At 34.9% G+C, this 22,016-nt stretch overlaps 1 protein-coding gene across 13 annotated transcripts in view; it reads right to left on the bottom strand.

Annotated features, from left to right (window-relative positions):
• RAPGEF2 (Rap guanine nucleotide exchange factor 2) overlaps positions 1-22,016 on the bottom strand; it is a 220,039-nt gene that overhangs the window by 82,792 nt on the left and 115,231 nt on the right. For 7 of the 13 annotated variants that reach the window (XM_036031949.1, XM_036031952.1, XM_036031951.1 and 4 more), the window contains one exon: positions 20,673-20,690. The exons of 2 other annotated variants lie outside the window; for them this stretch is intronic. In XM_036031949.1, coding sequence (XP_035887842.1) covers positions 20,673-20,690 — 18 coding nt within the window. Of the gene's footprint in view, positions 1-576; positions 965-1,495; positions 1,590-20,672; positions 20,691-22,016 lie in introns of those variants that run through there. 4 more of the 13 variants (XM_028521544.2, XM_028521543.2, XM_036031954.1 and 1 more) reach the window with 3 other exon arrangements.

The raw sequence follows: 22,016 nt of genomic DNA on the forward strand, positions 1-22,016 counted from the left end.
GGATTTCAGCATGACAAATGCATCGCTGACTCATGGGATCAATTATAAAGAAGCATTACTTGTGACATTAAGAAAAAATTCTGTGTTTTCATCTCCTATTAAAACACGTTAAGAAGTCAGAGGAGTCCCACCAATCATTTTATCAGCAAATCAATAATCGAAGCTCTCCCTCCCTCACTCAAACCTCCCCGTGAATTCCTTACTACAGATGCCGGTTCCCACAACCCTTTTCCTCATCTCTCATTAAATTCAACTATAAAAAAGCATTTAAAAAATCCACTCAGGTATTAAGTTAAAGATGAATTATCAAGCTTTAATGTTTTATTCTAAAAATCAGCTATCCAGTATTTTCCAGTATGTTTGTGATTTTGCTTTAAACAAATTGTTTAAAATTTTTTAAAATCACAACAACACTGGAAGCACAAGCCACTTGTAACTTACCCTCCCTCCTCCACGCAATCTAGTATGCCCCCTAAAAACCCTGTTTTCCCTGATGAGCAACAGCAATAATTCCCATTGTAAAGCAGTTCTCTATGACGCGCTATCAAAGCACAAGCAGCGTTTGGTGATACTTACTGAATGTTTCTCCTGCTGGCCCATAACTCCATGGTTAGCTGGGACTGCTAGTGGTTTCATAATGAAGAAACATATGCTGAACCGAATTTACACATCATGTACCAATCTCTCATGGATGGCAAGTTACCCTCCACAGCATTAAATTAAAAGAAAGAAGAAAAAGAAAGAGAGAGGAAAAAAAAAATAGGGAGGAGGAAACCATGCGGCAGCTTAAAGTGTCACTACTGGCAAGCTTAAAAAACCCCTCACACTTGTAGACCAGAAAAGGAATCTGAACAACCGTGTTCATCTCCATTTTTATAACATTGAAACTCTAACCATCTTAGGCTACAACAAGACTGAGGAAACCTTAGACAGCTCTCAGTCCTCCAAGAGAACAAAATCATTTCTGAGACAGAAGAACAAGAAGCAAAAAAAAAAAAAAAGAGAGAGAGAAAAAAAAAAAGCTAAAATGGCTGACTGCACACAGACTCCCCTCAAAAGGCTTAATACAGAATTATATTAGTCAGGGTGGTATGAGAACCAGTCTCTAGCATTCAGCCAAGCATTGTTAATACTCTTGTTTCATTTGCAATCACACATACGATCCCCTCCAACCAAGAAAAAAAAAAGAAAAGAGAAAGAAAGAAAAATCAGGGCAGAGCGTGTGAATCGGGACCTCCTCCCTAGCTGCTAATGATGCTGACAGAGTGGTGACCGGTGATCTCTGTCCCACTCCACTAACCAAGTTTGCACAATTAATCTTAGCAGCATGACACTGATGGACATTTAATTTAATGATGTCTGTCCCTCACACTCAACACAAGCATGACTGCTAGCAAGAGAGTCACTAACAGAGACACAGCACATGCACACACACAATCTCGAGAATCATGAGTCTGAATGTAACACACCAATATAATTACATTATTGTGCTTACTTTGGAGGACCATGGCTGCAGGCAGTTGGCATAGCAACGCACAAGGAAAGCCATTTCCTGGGTAGAGAGAAAGCTTCCTTTTCTAAATAAAAAATTCCTCTTAGGAAACAAACGGCATTGCTGCTTCCTGCAGAAAGCAAGACACTGTAGTCTGTCTCTTAACCTGCAAGGCTCACACTCAATGCAGTTCCCAGTGATGTAAGTAGATTTCTCTCTCACCCTCCCTCTCCCTATATACACTGAAATATTCAGCTCAAATGGAACACACATTCCTTAAGGCTCGCCCCCTCCTCTACTTAACCATTTCACTCATTAAGGTAGCGATGGACAATTCAGATAAAGTAACAAGCTCTTGCCTGTATTATATCAGCGGCTGTAGGTTAAGCAAGTCTCAGAGGGATGGAATCCATTGATTGCTGACTCCAAATAATATCACTGAAGACAGGGTGGGAAAACGGAGCAAAGACTTACTTGAATAGCTTTGAACTAAATCATGATTTCTCACCAAGGTGAAGATAAAGGAATGGATGTGACCTCTTCCCCACCCTCAGGTATCACTGTGCTACAGGAAACAAGTATCTACCCAAAATTTGCAAAATGCACATTTAATAAGCTTTATATAAATTTAGAAGACGTGATTTTCACAAACACCCATATACACCCATACCCCCTGCAAAACACACAACGCCTTGCAAATAATATCAAAATAAATCCACTCGGGTGTTTTTATAGAGTTCAAATTGAATGTAATTCTATTATAAACTCTTAATTTCACCCAGGTTAGTTATTTGAAAGACACAGTTGACAAGAAATAAGAACATTTTAACTCTGAAGCACTGGGCAGTTTCTATACAAGTATGCACAACAGAAAATAGATACAAAAAATCTAGCAATTGTAATACTTAACTTTGGAACTGTCAGTGCTTGCTAATCTGTATTTCCTGTCTAACACTTCCCCCATACTAGTCTCTTTGCTCCCGCCCCCCCCCATATTTAAGGATAACCATTTCCTCCACATCTTCATGCTGCATCCTTCTGCCCACCCATGTCCAACACACCCCTTTCACAGACTCCTAATATTATGCATTATCCCTCTTCTTCCATATATATTCAACATCTCCCCCTTGACTAGAGGTTCTCCACTCTGGCCTTTGAATATGTTCAGGTCTCTCTCAACTCAAGAACAAAACAAAAACCAGAAACTGTCTATGGGTTGTATATTCTCCCATGGCTGCAGTCTAACCTCTTCCCCACTTCACAACCAAATCTCTCAGAAATTATCTACTTGACTTCTACCAACTCCTCATTCCACACACACCTCAGAAGAAGCACTGTCATGGTTGTTATACAATTTATACATCTATGAGTTATCCTCACCACCTTTCTCCATGTCCCATCAATTGCAATGTTCATCAATTAAATTCTTAAATTCTCGACCTTGTCTCAAATTTACATTTCTTCTTATCTTTGCTATCATCCCACTCCAATCATTAATTTTTTGCCTTGAAAACTGCAAAAGTTTTCAAGGCAAAATTTGAAAACTTCATTTATTCTAGACAGTTCAGTCCCTTTACTGAACTGTCTAGAATAAATTCGAATCCAACCCACCCAACCTGTTTAACATACTACCTCCTGGGATCTTTTAAAAACTAAATCTGGTAATTTCAATTTCATCCCTGGAGCCCCATTTTCAAATTAAAACACATGCCCTCAGCATACAGACTAAAACTTGTACTACAGTCTGAAAGATTTGTATGTTTTCAAGACTTACTCCATGCTCACGCCCGCTAGGTTATCTGGGCTGCTCTTGCTTACTCAAATGAACAAGGGGGCCTTCTCATATGTTAATTCTTCTGCCAGGAACTATCTATCCGTCACATCCCTTTCCAGATTGATTCCAGCCCACCCCCAAAAGCATTGGTGAAATGCCCTTAAAGTTACCATGATATTGTATATCACTTCCCTGTAGCACTTATTAGAGTTGTGATTTTATATTTAATCATGAAATCTTTAAAGTAGTAATGTCGGCTTCCCCTGCAACACTCTGATCTCTATGGTGGCCAGCAATGCATCTGTCTGCAAGCCCCTGTAGCTGTGGTAACTAGCATGGTATATGGTAGACACTCACATATTTTTTTAATAAATAAAATCTTCATGGACTGAGAATGGACATTAATTAGCAAGATCAAGTGTGATCTCATAAACTAGTTCCTGTAAAAATCTCAAATACTTTTCTTTAATGTGATTGAGTGATTGAAAAGTAAATGGTACTGATCTTTGACAAAGAAGCAACGGCAAATTAATAAAGCAAAGTTAGTCTCAACAAAATGGTACTGGAACAATGGGACATCTACATGCCAAAAGAAAAAAAAAGGAAAAGAAAAAAACCCATAATCTAGACACAGACCTTATGCCCTTCACAAAAAAAAAAAAATAATAACTCAAAAGGGATCACAGACTTAAGTGTAAAATGCAAAACTGTAAAATTCCTGCACCAACAGGATAACAGGTGAAAACCTAGATGAACTTTACTATAACTGCCAAAATTTGGAAGCTGCCAAGAGGGCTTTCAGTAGATGAGTGGAAAAATTATAGTGCATCAAGACAAGAGAATATTATTCAGCACTAAAAGTAATAAGCTATCAAGTCCTGAAAAGACATGGAGGAACCTTGTAAACGCATAATCCTAAGTGAAAGAAGACAATCTGAAAAGGCTACCTACCTGCTCTGAATCCAACTATGTGACATACTGGAAAAGGCAACATTGTAAAAAAAAAAATAATAAGTAGCTGCCAGGGGTGGAGGGAGATAAATAGATGAAGCACAGAAGAATTTTAGGGCAGAGAAAATACTCTGTACGATTTTATAATGATGTATGCATGCCATTATACATTTGTTCAAACTCAAAAAACATATAACACCAAGAATGAACCCTAAGGTAAACTAGGGACTTCGGGCAAGTATTATATGTCAGTGTAGGTTCATCCTTGGTTTAAAAAAAAAGGTACCATTCTGTTGAGTGGCGTTGATAATAGGGGAGGCTGTGCATGTGTGGGGACAGGAGATATATGGGAAACAACTGTAACTTTTTCTCAATTTTGTTGTAAATCTGAAGCTGCTCTAAAATATAAAGTCTTTTTTTTTAAAGTAAATGGTGTCAAAAGGGAGAAACGACTCATGTCCATCTGTGAAAGAATGTATAAACAAAATATAGTATATACATATAATGGGATATTAGTCTTAATAATAAAATTCTGCCCTGGCTGGCATGGCTCAGTGGAGCGAGCACTGGCCTGAGAACCAAAGTGTCGCTGGTTTGATTCCCAGTCAGGGCATGTTCCTGGGTTTCGGGCTAGGTCTCTAGAAGGAGGTACACAAGAGACAACCACACATTGATGTTTCTCTCCCTTTCTTTCTCCCCCCTTCCCCTCTCTCTAAAAATAAATAAATAAAATCTTTAAAATAAATAAAATTGTGTTATAAGCCACAAGATTCAATCTTAAAGACACTATGCTAAGTGAACTAAGTCACAAAAACACAAACACTGTATGTTTCCACTTATGTGAAGTACCTAGAGTCATCAAATTCACAAACAGAAAGGAGAATGGTGGTAGCCAGGGGCTGAGGGCAGGGAGTAAATGATGGGATGGGATGGGATTCCAGCTTGGGAGGATGGAAAAAATTCTGGAGTTGGATGGTGGGGATGGTTGCATCACAGTGTGAATGCACTTGATGCTACTGCATTGCACACTTAAAAAAAATGGTTAAAAATGATAAATTTAAATGTTAAGCATATTTATCACAATATTAAAAAAGTAAATGGCAACTCAAAAAATAAATAATCAAGTTCCACAAATTTCATCCACCTACCCTATGTCCCACATGCCCATATGACAAAAACTCTTCTCCAAGTTTAGGTCAAGTTACCCCTGTGGTGATGGTCTCTGGCCTTTTACGTGAAGGTTTCCCATTGCTTGCTTCTCTGGAAAAACGTGTCACTTCTCTCAGAATGGAAACTAACCTAATCGGGGAACCTGACAGATGAACTCAGAAAATCACACTTCCTCAGGCACTGATGTTTTTCTGTGCGAAGACTTGGTGTGATTTCTCTCACAACCTGGCTCCCTGCCTACAACCTACATATCTTAAAACTCATGATTGTAACACTGCAATTTTACTATCCATACTACCTTGTACACGGAAACAAAATTATGCCAGTTTATACAATATGCCAAACACTGCTTAAGAAATGAAATACAAACTGAAGACCTAGGAGAGTCCCTTATTATACAAACAAGAATAAATCATGCTTACCCGAAATAGCCCTTATTTGGGTTATATTTACCCCATTCCTTAACCATCTAGGTTTAGCAAGTATGAGTAAATAGATCCAGCTAGAAAAAGGATCATGTCACAGCTGTCTGCCTCTGTGTCAGGAACAACTAATTAACGATCAGCAACAATGATCCAAAAGATGGAGACTACTTCCATAGTTTGGGAAGCTACTGAATGAAAAACCTTTCGATGCTAAATTTAATGCTATCATATTCATGTATTTTTTTTCCCACCTAAAGTAGTCACTTTTTAATTACTGTGAAATTGAGAAAAGGGAACATTCTTTTCAGTAATTATTAATCACACTTAGTATTAATATGTGTTCACTTATTTATAATATTTATTTATAATATCTATAGTGTTTATCCATAGATTTCAATGTGCTTTACAAACATTTAACTAAACTTGGTCAAAACCCAAGTGAAGCAATAAAATAATAATGCATTCATTTTTCACAGGAAAATAAAGTGTGTAAGATTATGGAGACAGAAGTTTAGAAGAATGCAAAATAGAACTCCAGGTTGTTAATATACTTCACTTCGCTTATCCACTGTATGTTGATTTCTTCCCTCTCCCCCTACCCCAGAGAAAAAGCTACAGAGGCTGGAGAAAAGTCTGTGGGAGAGGCAGGGACAATCTATTCTTTGATATCCAAAAATGGTAAATTTTATCATTTTGATTCCTAATGCTTTATTATTCACCAAAGAAATGGCATTTCAAAATGCTATTTTCTATATGAATTCGTCAAATCAATTAAGGACTAAGCAAATGCAAAAGCAAATGCAAAATTAAGTTATTGTCCTAGGTATCGTCAGAAGTTTTAGTTCTCTTTTTCTAAATCCAACATCCCTCCCATTAATACTACAAGGTTTCCCCCCCACCCCAAAAGAAAAGCTGATTACCTGACAATCCTTTATAACTGTTATTCGGTCCCACATTTCATATCATCTCTTCCTGCCATGGGAATACCTCCAACAGCTCTTCCATACTGACCCCGCCCAAGACAACCCCAGAAGAAATCCAGGCTAAAATTTTATTTTTTCTGCTTTGACCAAATAGAATGGTACTTCACATTCACCATTAAAAGTAATGTAATTAATACATAAAATGAGATACTGACTCATAATAATTACTGAAGAATTATCTAGCCCTGGCTGGCGTAGCTCAGTGGATTGAGCGTGGGCTGGGAACCAAAGTGTCCCAGGTTCAATTCCCAGCCAGGGTACATTCCTGGGTTGCAGGCCATAACCCCCAGCAACCCCACATTGATGTCCCCACCCCCCCCCGCTTCCCTCTCTAAAAATAAATAAATAAAATCTTAAAAAAAAAAAAAAGAATTATCTGAGTTGGATTTAAACACAGGCTTTACAAATATAGGAAAGCTGTTACTTGAATTAGCACTTAGATCCAACTGAGAGTCCAGGAAAGATCACTGAGATATACTCCAAAGATATGTTCCCAAGAAATCTTTAAGTCATTGAAAAAGTTTCTGATGAACTGTTTATGTTGTATCTGATTCATAGTTGGAAAAATAATGCAGTAACCGATCCATAATAAATATGCTCTATACAGGGTGAGGCAAAAGTAGGTTTACAGTTGTGAGTACATGAAACACAGTTTATTCTTTTATTATTATTTATTAACTACTGCATTATTTTCTATATGAACTGTACTTTTGCCCAACCCTGTATTTACATGTAATTATAAGAGAAAAATTTAAAGATTGTACGTGAAAACATGAAGACAAATAAAAAATTTAAGAAGCCTGTAAGTCAGTGAGAAATTAAAACATTAAAAAATAGGGTTTTTTAAAACTACACTTATTTGAAAAATTAGCAGACTTTAATAGCTGATTTAACAAAGCTTATTTCACTTCCTAGAACCTATTTTAAGAAAATACCAGATTTCACCTTGAAATGCTTAAGGTTGCAGAGGTAGGGAGACCTCATACACTGGTTGCAAATCATGTCACTGCTTTTTCTAAGGACAAGGGTCTCCAACTGGGCTGCCTACCTTCCATACTTCAAGAAGCACACTCCAGATGTAAACAGCAATCTCTATTTTAAATATTAATTTAGCAAGTAACATATTCCCTTATGATTAATATGTTTGCATAAACACAATAAATTGTTAATTGTCCTCTATTTTTATTTAATAAGAAAAGAATATTGATCACAAATTGGAATAAAAGCTAGCTGAAGGCAGGGACCGTGCAACATTTTATTTATCTGATGCTATCAATAGTAAGTTATGCTTAGCTCTAACAATTAACACACAGTAGTTAATCAAAGAATTAATGCGTAAGTGATTGCAATGAAACTTTTCAAAACTAACCGGTCAAGTATCACCACACTAGCTTTAGAATGAGGAAACACACGTAGGATAGCTGTGTGTGTTAACCATAAATAATGTCCAAGTTGTTTGCTGACAAAATTAGACTAAATATAAAGACCTACATCTGTACCATCAAAACGGCACTTGTACAAGCATAAGGGAGATCAGGTTAAAGGAACAATTCATGGGGAAAGAGAGGTGGGGAGAGTTAGCTGGAAAGATGCAATGGCCAAAGTTCCATACGAGCCAATGTGCAACACCTCAAAACCCTACTATGATCGACTACATTGTCAGCTACAATGTCCAGAGCACAGAAAATAGGAAGTTCTACTGTAATCTGCATTGCAGGACCTTGTATAAGCTATAGCAACCTGTTTCCAGACCTCATGACTTAGGGGAGACGATGAGTAACTGTAGTGTTCAAACAGCAGAAAACTTAAATGATATGGTGTTTAGGAAGCTACAAGAAGTGAGGAATGTTTAACCCAGAGAAAAGGCTTCATGGGGTAGGATCTCTTCAAATACCTGAAGCACAGTAATATGAAATGTAATATGAATATTCGTTTGTATTGCTTTAGAAGATATCTAGAACCCTGAACTAAAATTGCAGAGAGGAATATTTCAGCTAAACATAAGGAAAAGTTTCTTAATAGTAACTGCTCAGAATAACTAAACCCTTACTTAGTACCAGGCAGCAGGATACAATTTTGACACACAATATGTAAGGACTATCTTGCAAATATCAGTACCAACTGCAATTTCACATGAAAGAAAGAGAAAAGAAAAGAAAAAAGAAAAGAAAAAAAAAGAAAAAAGAAAAGAAAAGAGAGAAAAGAGAAAGAAAGAGGCCGAATGTCAGTGATTATAAGAGAAAATAAACAAAGTGAATTAGGTAGTCTGGCTAGGAAATTCCTAAAATCCTTTCAAGTTCTTAAAATTATCTAACATGACTGTTACGGAACATTAGCTGCTAGCAGAAAGCGGGTAGAAGAAGTAATATGACGTAGAATTGAAGAAAAGAAAGACCAGATGCATAGAGATTAATCCATGTTGGGGTGAAACTTCCTGGTGGTAACTATTCTTTATTCTGAGAATTTTTTCTTTCTATTTCTTTTGATTCTTGTACAGAATAATTAATGCAGGTGACTTTCTTTCTATTGAAGCAGTCGGAGGGGAATATTAAAATGCTCTTACTTTTGAAAAAATTATAGTGATAAACAATAATTTAGGTTTTCTTTTTCACATCTTTACTTTCCAAACATGTCAAATTTAAGTAAAAAGTCATTTTCATAATGTTACCAATAATGTGAATTACTAAAAATTGTACATAACTAATTAGTTTTACAGAAGGTTTTAAAATGCCCTTGAAATTACTTAATACATGTTTTCAATATTCTGAAATACTAGCAAAACACTTCCAATATTTTTTGGTGCGGAAGCAACCAATTTTATGACAGTGGTTTTCAGCCTCAAAAAACGACAACTACTTTTAGACAACTGCCAAGTTGCTTTGGTTCCTACTTTAGAAAAGATCTTTCAGCAAGATATGTTTTTTATTACTTATAATATCAGTGAATCTAACTTTTAAAATATGCTAATTATAGTCATCCTTTTTTATGAAATGGTAATACTTGCAGGTGAAAACCCATTTCTGTATTGGAATAAAACTAGAATAAAGAGAAAATGCTGTGCTTTGTTGATGAGAGATATGCGCTTCCAGAAGGGAAAACCATTGCAACAAAAAAGACTGATGAATCCAACACAAAGCCTATCATCACTGCAAATGTAACTCGGTAATTATTCTTCACATCGGACAATCTATGTGCTAGAGTATCTCTTTGCAAGGTTCCTAAGTAGCAGGCATCTAAAACAAATAATTTTGTTTTGGGAATGTGAAAAGGCCTATGTCCATGTTTGACTCTGTCTGAGTAACCATGAACATTGAATACCATAGCTAAGCTCTTTGACCCCAGCATTCCTATTTCCTAATGGTAGAGACAACCATTACCTAGAGGTTAGGACTGGGGGGAGGTTTAATTGACAAAACCTATGAGAAAACACCTAGCTGACTGGTATATGTCATAAACATTCAGTAAGAGTCAATTTTGTTCTTCCAAGATGTTCTAAAAAGCTGGCTGCAGTTAAGCTTTGGGCAACCCATTAATTAATGTTGTGTAGATGGCTGGGATTGAGATCCTCGTGCAGATATGCTTGTACAGAATCATTAATGCAGGTGACTTATAAGGACACTCCTAGAAATATAAGCTAATGCTAATTCTGGGAGTTTGATCCAAAGACTCCCAGAATATACCACCAAATAGTGCCGAGCAGCTAGGATAAGCTATGCCAAATGGAGACATTGGCATACAAGATACTATCAGTTTTCAAAGCCTTTACTGACTCTTCAGGAATTTAATTTTTAATAAACATTCTCACTTTAAAAATCTAATGTAGTCAAATAAATATCAAAACATACAAGCTTTGATAGTGGTTCAAGACTTTTCATTCTAAAAGAAAATGACAGAATTTATAAATGGAAGCATTAACTGATGGATTTCATTACCAGGAATAGAATTGTGACTGTCCCTCTGATGTAATTAAATATGTTCCAGACAGGAAATGCTTCCAAGTAAATTTGCCTGGACATGGAAGATTGTCTCAATATAGAAAATGTTTTAGATGCCATAGAACTTTTTAAAATATTCTCTTGAAAAAGAAGTCAGATGCTGATATAACCACATGAGCTTAAGGTGACAATATTTAATCTTCCTCTCATAAATAAATGAATAAACAAAGCCCAAACCACATACCTAATTTCTCCCTCTCCTCAAAAGCTCTAAAAAGGCACAGTGAATATTTTACCTGTTCATATTTTAGTTGCACTTTGAAAATTTTAATTACTACCATGGTGATATTTTAAAAAGGATACTACTAGAATATTGAATTATATATCCAACAATTACAATTGTTAGAATTGCTCACAACTGGCCAGACGGGTCATATTCATGTAAGATGACATCTCCTGGTTGGACCATAAAGTAGCAATTCACAATATTAACACATGACTATAGGTCTATAATGAAGCACTAAACAGAGTAAGGCACTCACTCATTCATTCTACACTTGACCCGCAAGACTAAGAGGGATCATACACAAAACAAGAAATTGGGAGTGAACTTCAAAAGTCATCCTAGGAGTTCAACACTGTGTATAACATAAGCAAAATGTATTGTTCGTCATATGAAATGACTACTAGAAGATTGTCTTAGAGCCAATGTGTAACAAACCTGTATTTCTTGATGGCTTGTGTTTTATAGGGGATAAAAATTATTTCAAGGATACTAAGCAAAATAAAAAAATCTGTTGGACCAAAATTTAGAAAGATATATCACTCAACCCAGTAGACTTTTAAAATTAAACACAAAAACCAAAACAAGTAAGATTAATATAAGTGAACTACAAGAATGCATAGTGTTTACAATAAAGGTAAAAAACATATTTGGAAAGAAAATGAGGCAATCATTTAAAGCAGAAATTTAAGTGAGAAATAATTCAAGAAGCTATAGTGATCACTAACCCCACAGAACATTCATAGGGACATTTTATCTTTCACCAAGAGAAACACGCCATTTCAAATCTGGGAAGCAGAGACACTTCCAGGCCATTCCCAAACGGGCTTTATCTTTTCAGAAATTGTTCTTTACTGACTGAACCACACCGAATCTCGGAGCACACTCATGAGTAGTAAATCCAGCGTGTGATGGCGAAGGAAACTAGCCACTACTGCTTCAGAATAAGCAGAACAAGTGGATGCAAAAGTAAAAAAGATCCCAGTAAAAATGAAAATACTCAAAGGAGAGGACAGCAAACATAGAAGAGAATTCTAGAAAAGCAGTAGTTTCGAGACTAAAGAAGCATTAAATACATTGCTAGGTTATTTATTTTGCACTGTCAAAATGAAACAATTTGTAGTAAATCAGACCAGATGACTCTGCATATTAACTATTAATCACCCATAGGATGTCAAAACTACCCACACTGATCATCTTTTGAGAAGGTTTGGTATGGTAGGGACCTAAAACTGGTCTTACCAATAATGGCATTGAGACCCAAACCTAGTTTTTAAAGGTTACTTAACAGATACTGTACAGTTATGATAATATCATATTTTTATACCAAACTTTTGCATAAAAATTTAAATATTTAAAAACTCTTGCATATTGGCTGATAATTAGCTTAATAGGAATGAGGAGACAGAGAATAGTTTTAGAGGAGCGTGCAGAAAGGGACTTCAAATATTGAATTCCTGAAGGAAAAAATGCTCTAAATGAGAAATATTAAGTGAAAATATCTTTGAAAATCACTACTCTAATTACAAAATAGATTGTTGGTAACCATCAAATACAATTAATATATTTAAAACATAATTACTTAATGTAAAGTATTTTAAATCTCTTCTCATTCCATCCAGAGTTACCTTGCAAGCTTTCCATTTTCTACTAATACCTACAAGGGAATTCAGTGGCAAGGTGGAAAAGGAAGTAAGGGGGAAAATTATACAGGAAACCAAGGTGAAGGCCAGCTTCATGGGCCTGTGATTTATGCTGTCACACAGAACCCTGTGCCCAGAAGGACCCCTTGCACTTCGTTTATTGTATGGAACACTATCTTTATTTGGAAAAAAACAACGGACAACCTATGTTACTCAGACTTAGGTATTTGGCAGATATTTTCTTGAAAAGGTACAAACCGAACTTGTCACTGCAAGGAAAACAGCTGACAGTCCTCTGTCAACAATAAAATTTTAGCTTCAAGAAAAAATTAGACTTTTGGAAATCTGTATTAAACACCATGAGCTCGACAGCTTCCCCAAAATGAAGGCTGTTTTCTATGTGACTGGTAGTGGCTTAACAAATGTGATTTTTTTTTATTTTATTTATCTTTAGAGAGAGAGGAAGGAAGGGAGAGAGTGGGGAGAGAAACACTGATGTGTGGTTGCCTCTCACGCACCCGCCACTGGGGACCCGGCCTGCAAACCTGGCATGTGCCCTGACTGAGAATCGAACCAGTGACCCCTTGGTTTGCAGGCCCATGCTCAATCCACTGAGCTGCACCAGCCAGGGCCAAATGTGATTTTTTAAAAAAAATATTGTGCAACATGCCAAAATTTGGAAGACTGCTTAACTTAGTGACCAATGCACAATGTCTCCAAATCACGCGTGGAGTCAACAGACACATTCAACGTGTCAGCAAGAACACCAGGTTTTAATAAAAGAGAAAAAGAAAAGTCCACTGATATGGTCATAGGTTCCTCATTTCAAGCAGACCTCTAAGGAACTCTGACTTGTCAAACTTTGATGTAGTGAATACGATTAAGATTATTGGATATAAGAATAAGATTATTTGAAATAAGTGAAATAAGAATAAGAGTATTTGAGTAAGATTATTTGAAAAACGATGAAAACACTCCTCCCTTTTAAACTACCTATCTGTGTGAGGCCAGATTTTCTTCATATACTTTATATACTTCAACCAGAAGAGCGTATCATAAATTGAATACAGAAGTAAATATGAGAATCCGGCTGTATTCTACTAAGCCAAATATTAAACATATTTGCAAAAGTATGTAATAATACCACTCTTCCTATACTTTTGTAAAATGCAGTTTTCACTTAAAAGACCTTTATATAAATGTATAAGTTTATTATTTTTAATTAATGAATAAATAATATTTAAAATTTTTTCAGTTTTAACTTCTAGAATGGCAAATAGTTGATATAGATAACTCATATAGACAGAAATTTGTTGGGAGACCTCAAAAAGGTTTAAGGAGTTCACAGGTAAAAAAGGTTTGACAACCGCTGCTCTAAGAGATGAACTAGAAAATAAATGGCCTCTTAGCTCTTTTACAGGACACACAGTAATCAGCTGTCTTTAGATTCTGTTAAGACAAAACCCTGTATTACGTAAAATACTACCTGAGTTGAACCTCAAAAGTCACTTGCAGAAAGGTTAGCTCTTCGTACTCTTCCCATCTAACTCAAGTTAGTATGAAAAGTTAGGCAAACATTTATAGCAAGTAGAAAAAAGACACTGAAGCCATCAAGCGCTCATCAACAATGCCCATGGTCAAGGGCATCAACACCATCAAGAACATCAGCGATGCCCAAGTATTCTCTACATCCCACTTGGTTGGGGATAGGCTGGTTTCACAAATTAGCAACTGGTAAATTAATCATTTTTCTAAAACTTTTCTGAGAATTCTAAAATTCCTGATGATTCAAACAGCTTTTTAAGGTTCAATTTCAAAATACATATAAAGAAATAGCAAAAAAGGGGAAAGTATACTAATAAATAGTGAAAGGAAAATATTACAATTTATTTTGAGATTTTAACTTTATTTTTCAACATTCCCAAAGGCCTTCTGGACTGTTCTAAAACCACAGGCGAACAAATATCATTGCTATCCTCACAGACATCTGAATAAAAACTCAAGACAACCTGAAATATTTTCTTTTTCATTCTCAAATTCTTCCCTTCTGAATTAATCCCCCAGTTATCCCAACCAGTAATTCACATTTCATATTTGGCACACTCTGCTGCTACATCATTTCTCTTCTAGGCCAGCAATTCCAAGTTCCATATTATATTCAATGATCCCCGTGTTCCACTTGAAAGGGAAAAAGGAAGACTTAAAAAATAAAAAAGACACCTGATTCCATACTAAATCCATAAGAAACTGCCCTAATACAAATAATTCCTCAGTAAGGCATTTTGTTTTCCAACAGATTCTACAATTATTATTTTCCAAAATATCTTCAAGGTTTTTTTTTCAGCCTATGTGTAACCTAAACAATCACACAGGAAGCTGGGCACATCTGTGAACTCACTGTACTCACATCAGTCAAAAGTTCACTATTAACGTTCTTAACAATACTGAACCGTAAACTTAAAAATAGTTAAGGTAGTACATTTAATGTTATATTTTCTTTTACCAACGAAAAGAGAGAAATCATTTATTATGTACTTTAAATGGGTGAATTGTAACTCAACAAAGCCATTTTTAAAAAAGGTATATTGGCTGTTAATCAGTGTTTTTTTTTAAAGGAAAAGTTTACTACTGAGATAAGGATAATGACTAATTTTTTTGAGCAAATAGGGGGAAATTTATAGACATAAATATGTATAACATATAGTAGCCATTTTGAAATTATTTTAATATAAACAATTCCACTTCAAAAATGATTTAAATCTAACACCTACAAACTGAATAAAAGGCTAGAGTGTCTTTCAGAGGTCAACAATAATTTCTAGCTAATAGAAAAGTATTTCAAGTTAATAATGTTTTAACACTGGATTCAAAATCCAAAGAGAACATTTCTAGTCACCCAGTATCTCAAATAGCGAAAACAGAAAACCTGCAACTGGTAGCTTAATTATAAAAAGATCAATTCAGCACTGGTAGGAAGTAGGTCTCAATATCAAAGTTGATTTTTCCAAAGAAAAGAGACATTTTTCAAATCACCATGGAGTACTGCAAAATCTCATGACCAAAAAAATAAAAAATAAATAATAATTAAAACATTTAAAAAGTCACATGATAAGAAATGAAACAAAGATGAAAGGGATCTTCACTAAATTTTAGCCAAATATACTTAAAACATGTACAGGCACAGAGAGCCACCAGTGTTCAGAACTGGAGGCAGGACAAAGTGGCAGTGATCTTTTTGACAAATAAATTGCTTGAAATATTGCATGACTTGCTACACAACACCCACCCTTATTACTTTCAATTTCCAAGTGCAACCAAAAGATGGGTCCAATTATGACATCAATACAAGCTTTCTTTCAAGATGGAATGAAAGAACAGTAAATCCCAGTGGACACGGTAGTTCTGCAGCAGAGATGATGTAATATATAAAAATAGACATCCTCTAACAGAAGCTGAAACTTGGGTAAACAGCACAGTGCATACTATTCTCAACTGCCTTGCATGAATTTGCAATGCATGCTGTTAATAGCACAAGAGAAATCATTTTATGTTTTAAACCGCTTCCTGATTTACATTTCAATTTCTATACATACTCTATATTGTAATTTCCCAATCTGTATAAATTAAATCAGCATAAATACCTGATTATAAGTGCAAGAATGAGAAACAGTCCCCCCAAAGCAAGGAGATGGAGACCACTGCAGCAGTTTTAACATGCTGCAATTTGCCAGAAATTGCAGCACATATGGCACAGTATTGCTACGTCCACCTATTGTTCAAAGATCTTTCCACAGGGAGCTTTCTGCAGGATTTTAAAATGCAACATGATCTAAGTGAAGAGGAACCAGTAAACCTGCTGATAATGAGCGTGAAAAAGCAAAGGATACTTTTTACAGTCCTCTTCAAAAAGACTCTCTGATGCAATATAAGACATCAGGCATGAATATGATAAACAGTATATAGCAAAATTTATGAATTTTTTTTTGGGGGGGGTATATGTCACTTGTCTCTAACACCCTCTGCACACGCCCCCTTTTCCATTCTTAATTTCCCAGTTCAGCCTTGGATTAAAAAATATTTTTTTTGAGCCAAAACATTAAAGCCATTCAAGCAGCCATGCCCTGTGTATGTGCCCCTTAGCACATGGAGTTCCCTATGGTTTATAATATACAGGATCTGCAGAAATAACACCCCTTTTTTATTACAAACTTTTACTACAAAATCATAAGCATGTAATTCTATAACATAATATCACGCCCAAGCACACCATATGACATTTTAGGTGAAATGTTCATATTAAAACTATAAATTATTACACCCATATTATTACCCTACCAACCACACTCAAGTAGGCATTATTTCTGCCAGGCCCTGCAGTCCCCTGCATTACATTTTTCTGTATTCTCTGTGAGATTAAAAGGTCACTAAGAGCAAGATTCTGTTTCTCCTGTAGACCATTATAGCCCCAGAGTCTAGCACAGACCTGAAAACAAGAGGCGTATTCAATAAATATTTGTTAAATAAATAAAAACATGTAAAAAATGCTGAGCTTTCCTCTGTATGATATCAGAAACAGAATACACAAATTTTCTTTAACTCCCTCCTATTACAATTCATAAACAGGCATCGGTGACAATATTTAAGACAAAGGCTTGAGGTTCAATTAAGAAAAGAAATATTTGATGAATTTAAATTGAAGAAGAATGAAAGTACTGAAATTAATAGATTGTCCCAATATTTGAATAATTTCTGGGTATGCATATAGATTTTAAAATATCATATGAATAAATTAGCCAGGTGGGTTATAAGTTAAAATCCTATGGCTTTAATATTCAAGAAATGTAGTAGATATACAAGTCATTGACATATTACACAAAACACATTCTCTTTCTATTAAGTAGCAAATATTAGATTGAACTAAAACCTCTGTAAAAAATAAACCTAAATAAATACTAAGTGGCAAAGCAAAGCCATGATATGAGTAAATTTATTACCTATTTCTAATTCGAGAACAATAGTTAAAGTAAAAAAGTCTAATGTCAAAGAGAAGTTTATAATTACACAAACATTGTATTTTTTCACCTATTTTAACAATTTTTTAAGACTTTAATTTTATTTATTTTTAGAGAGAGAGGAAGGGAGGGAGAAAGACAGGGAGAGAAACATCTATTGGTTGCCTCTCACACGCCCCCAACTGAGGACCTGGGCTGCAAACCAGGCATGTGTCCCGACAGGGAATCAAACCAGTGACCTTTTGATTCTCAGGCTGGAGCTGAATCCACTGAGCCACACCAACCAGGACTCAATAAGAATTTCTGAAACTAACCAAACCTATCAAGAAGTCCTTTACTGAAGATGGAACCAACTTAAATCAAATCTATCTCTTAAAAAAAAATCTACTTCCAAGATATATAAGACATAATCTAGGAATGACTATATAATGATTATATGTTATAAAGAACAACCTTAAAAAACTGGGGCTTATTTTTATAACTCATATAAGAATCAATCATATTACATGGGTGCCACATTTATAGACGGTGTATTATAAAAAATGATTCCTATAATACTGTAGTACTACATTTAATTCAACATACCTTATATTAATTTTATGCAGTATTTTTATTAATTTTATACACCTGCACCAAGAACTTTAAGCCTAATCTACTGAAAAATTCAATATATAATTATTAAACAGTGCTCTGAAATATATATTTCACAATGTAGTAAAGGACTACTAATAAAATGTGTGGGAACAATAGGTTTTCATTATTTCAAAAATTCTGCATTGGTTGAAACTTTCTTATACTGTGTTCAAATGTTCCCAGTTCAAATTTGCATAAAGCAGAGCCATTTCTTGGGGGGCAAGTAGGAGTGGGAGTGGAAAGTCAATCAGGACTTCAAAGTGTGAAGAGCGTTTAATTAAAAAAGGCTGAAAGCTTTTGAAATACCCATTGATATACATAACCTCTACCATGTAGCCAGGAAAGTTTTCTATTAGCCATCAGCCTAATATCCCTGGAACCATTTTTGCTCTTTGCAAACTGGGAAGACGTTAGAGCTGACTTTTCATTAAAATAAAAGAGAAATACAAAAGATGACAGAACAGGTACATACCACCTTCTGCATCGCTCCAGTCCCCACCCCCTTAAGTCCTACTACCTCTTCTGTCCATTTTGATTGGGAAACTCAGATTTCCCTACCCACAGAAGCTTCTAGAATAAATTACTCATGAATGCAGAGAGGGCCTGTAATTATGGTCAAAATACACAAACCCCTCCCACACCTACCCCCCTCTTCTGAACCTGGAGACAAAGGAAACCTATCTGAAGCCCCAAGCCAGTCCCCAAATCCTCCACGCTCGGCCAGAAACCTGCATACCTCCTGCCTCCATAATCTTTACCCACTCCGAGACTCAAACTTCACGCTACATCCTATTTTCTGGCCATCTCAAATACAGCCTCAAATAAATCTTCCAAAGAACAGGATCCCGTATTTTCAATTATGATCATGTTGCTGCCAAAATTAGGTTAAGAATATAATCAAAATGTAAGTAAATGCTAAGGGAAGCCAACTGTAATCTTATCTCCTCGGAGCATTTGAAAACGCGTAGTCTCTCGGCACACCTCACACGCTTGATAAAATGTCCTCATAACACTCTGCATGGACTATACGGGCATTCACATTTCTGAAGAAAATTAGTATAATCTGCTTTAAACTACTTCAACACATCTCATTTTTAAAGTGTACATAAGGTATACATAAAAATTCAGTGCACATTTTAAATTCAATTCCTGGTTCTAAATAGGAACTGGACTAACTGGTAATTTTCACATTAAAAAAAAGAAGAATTAATTATATACTGATTTATTTTTAATATTTTAAGTTATATATTTTTAAAGTATACCTTTACTAGATAAAAGCTCAAAACACTGGTGTGATTTTAAAACTTCTGATATAAAACTTAAAAAATGTATAAAAATTGTTTAGATTTACCACATGATTTAAAAATTAACAGTGCTTCTAAAATACAATATTGAAACTATACCACCTATGGCATTTTAATATGTATTTTCTTACATACAACATAAAGTATCTGCCTCATTTTATTTGAAAAATTATATAAGTATTTCATGCTTTCAGGGAAGGTTGTTATAATAGCCAAAGACATTATATTGATGATAGACTTCAAATGTGAATTAAATTATTCATGATCTTTTCCCTGTGCAATAAGAAACCAGAGCCACAAAATTTTACTAGTTACTTAAATCAGTTTCCAGATTTAAATTGTTTTTAAATCTTCGGTTCCATTTAGTTATTCCCTGGTAACGCCAAATTTGACCCAAAACTTCAAAAGAGTATCACTGAAAATCATAAATTAGTAATGTATTGGCATGAAAGAAATAAGCAAAGGTATTATTATAGGCCTCTTGATTAAAATACAGAAATAAAAGCATGAAATCTGGTTAAAAATAAAGCACAAATAAGAAAACAAGCGATTTTTTATTTCCTTTTTGACTAAGGGTTTATTGTGTTTGATGATAATTTTACCAGTGGTATCCCCAAATGCCTCTCACATTGGGATGCCTGAAGTTAAAACTTTCATTTACAGCATTTAACATGAAAATTTCTAATGGAAATTTTCCATAAGCTTTCACACAAAAAGCAATTAAACTTCCGTTATGTCATCTGTCTTTCTACTTTCACCTCTTTATTTGTAAAGCAGGTTAGTTAAAGAACAGTGCTCCACTCATTCTTAAAAGTACGCAGGTTATACTTTTATTCTTTCTCCAAAGAAGGTGGGCACTCCATCCTTAGATCTGCACAAATAAAGCAGCTGGTGGTACCACCTAAGCCCCTGATAGTTTCAAAGTTTTAAGAGATTTTACTAATTCAGACCAAAATACGAAAGAACAAGACCAAGCAAACATATCAATATTAGAACTGATTAGTTACAATGCAAATTTACAAATAAAATCGGGTTAGTATTAGGAGACCACACACAAATTACAATACCTGAGATTTAGTGCATTCCTTTGAGCCAAAATGAAATGAGTGCCATAGAGGAGGAAAGGAAAAGATGAACATTATCAGACATGCTATAGTACATCTGCCAAAATGAAGATAATGTTAAAATTAGGTTAAGTATGACCTATAGAATTGGCTGTATGTATAATGTCTAGTATGTTCTTTAGCCATGCACTTGAAATGCACTTGCAATCATTTAAAAATCACCCGTGAAATATGATTATGCATGCTTACAATAAACTTTTCAACCTCAATAACACCCTAGTAGGGGTCTTTCAGAGAGAAATATTTCTGTTAAGAATAAGTAAATATGACTTAAAGCTAATGAGTAGTTTTATTTAATTATTTTTATTCTGTGGTATCATATGCACAAAATTGTTTTCCTAAGTTAAAATCATATATTTAGGTAAAACAGTAAGTATTATGTAATTAAAACAAAATTTGCACCAAAAAACAGGATACAGTATTTTCATTTAAGCCATGTCATTGCCAACCTGAACTCCTTTAATAAAATTAATACCAACATGTCACTTACTAGTTAACCAGTTTGTGATCCATTAGCAATCAAGTTAAATTTGTCATCCTAGTCCTGAATTTTCCCTAACAAAAGTACCTGTTGATCAGGTAACATATGTTTTTTAAATCACTTAAAAAAGTTAATCTCGTAAAAAAAAAAAAACAACAACCCTGCACATTTAAAAAAAGAAACTAGATGAAAAGAGGGGAGGGAAAGTGACTGAAGCATTCCATAAAGGATGAAAACATGGGAATGGAGACAATCCCCCAAATACATGTTACAACATAAAATTAAACTATCAGCTTTAACACTGACTTTTAACTAATTGACATTCCCACTAAGTACCTTAGTATGGAATCTGATTTGGAATTCTTTTTTTTGTTGTTGTTGTTTTTTTGGTTTGGAAAAATAATTCTAAAGCAGAGAGAATATTATCAATATTAGTACTTGGCTAAAATGTCATAATATATTGTACTATTAATATGTACAATCATTTTTAATCTGTATTTCCTTCTTCCATGATGTTACACTAACACTAAAAATACTACCTTCTTCTATAGACAATGGTAACAAAAAAACCTTTCATAGATTTTTTAAAAAATATATACCAGTCTCTCCAACAGACAAACAAAGCTGTCTTTATGATGAACAAAATGCAACCCTTTTCAAATGAGCTCAATGAAAGGATTTAACTTTAGAATTCATGTTAAATTAAAGTAGTGCATGGGTAGTAAGAGAAGTAGGCGGGTAGCTGGTGATCAAAAAGTTCGTAAATATTCCACACAATGAGCTCTCACAAATAGAATATATGGAGC

The sequence above is a fragment of the Phyllostomus discolor genome, chromosome 8 (assembly GCF_004126475.2).
Source record: "Phyllostomus discolor isolate MPI-MPIP mPhyDis1 chromosome 8, mPhyDis1.pri.v3, whole genome shotgun sequence".
In the NCBI taxonomy this organism is placed as follows: domain Eukaryota; kingdom Metazoa; phylum Chordata; class Mammalia; order Chiroptera; family Phyllostomidae; genus Phyllostomus; species Phyllostomus discolor.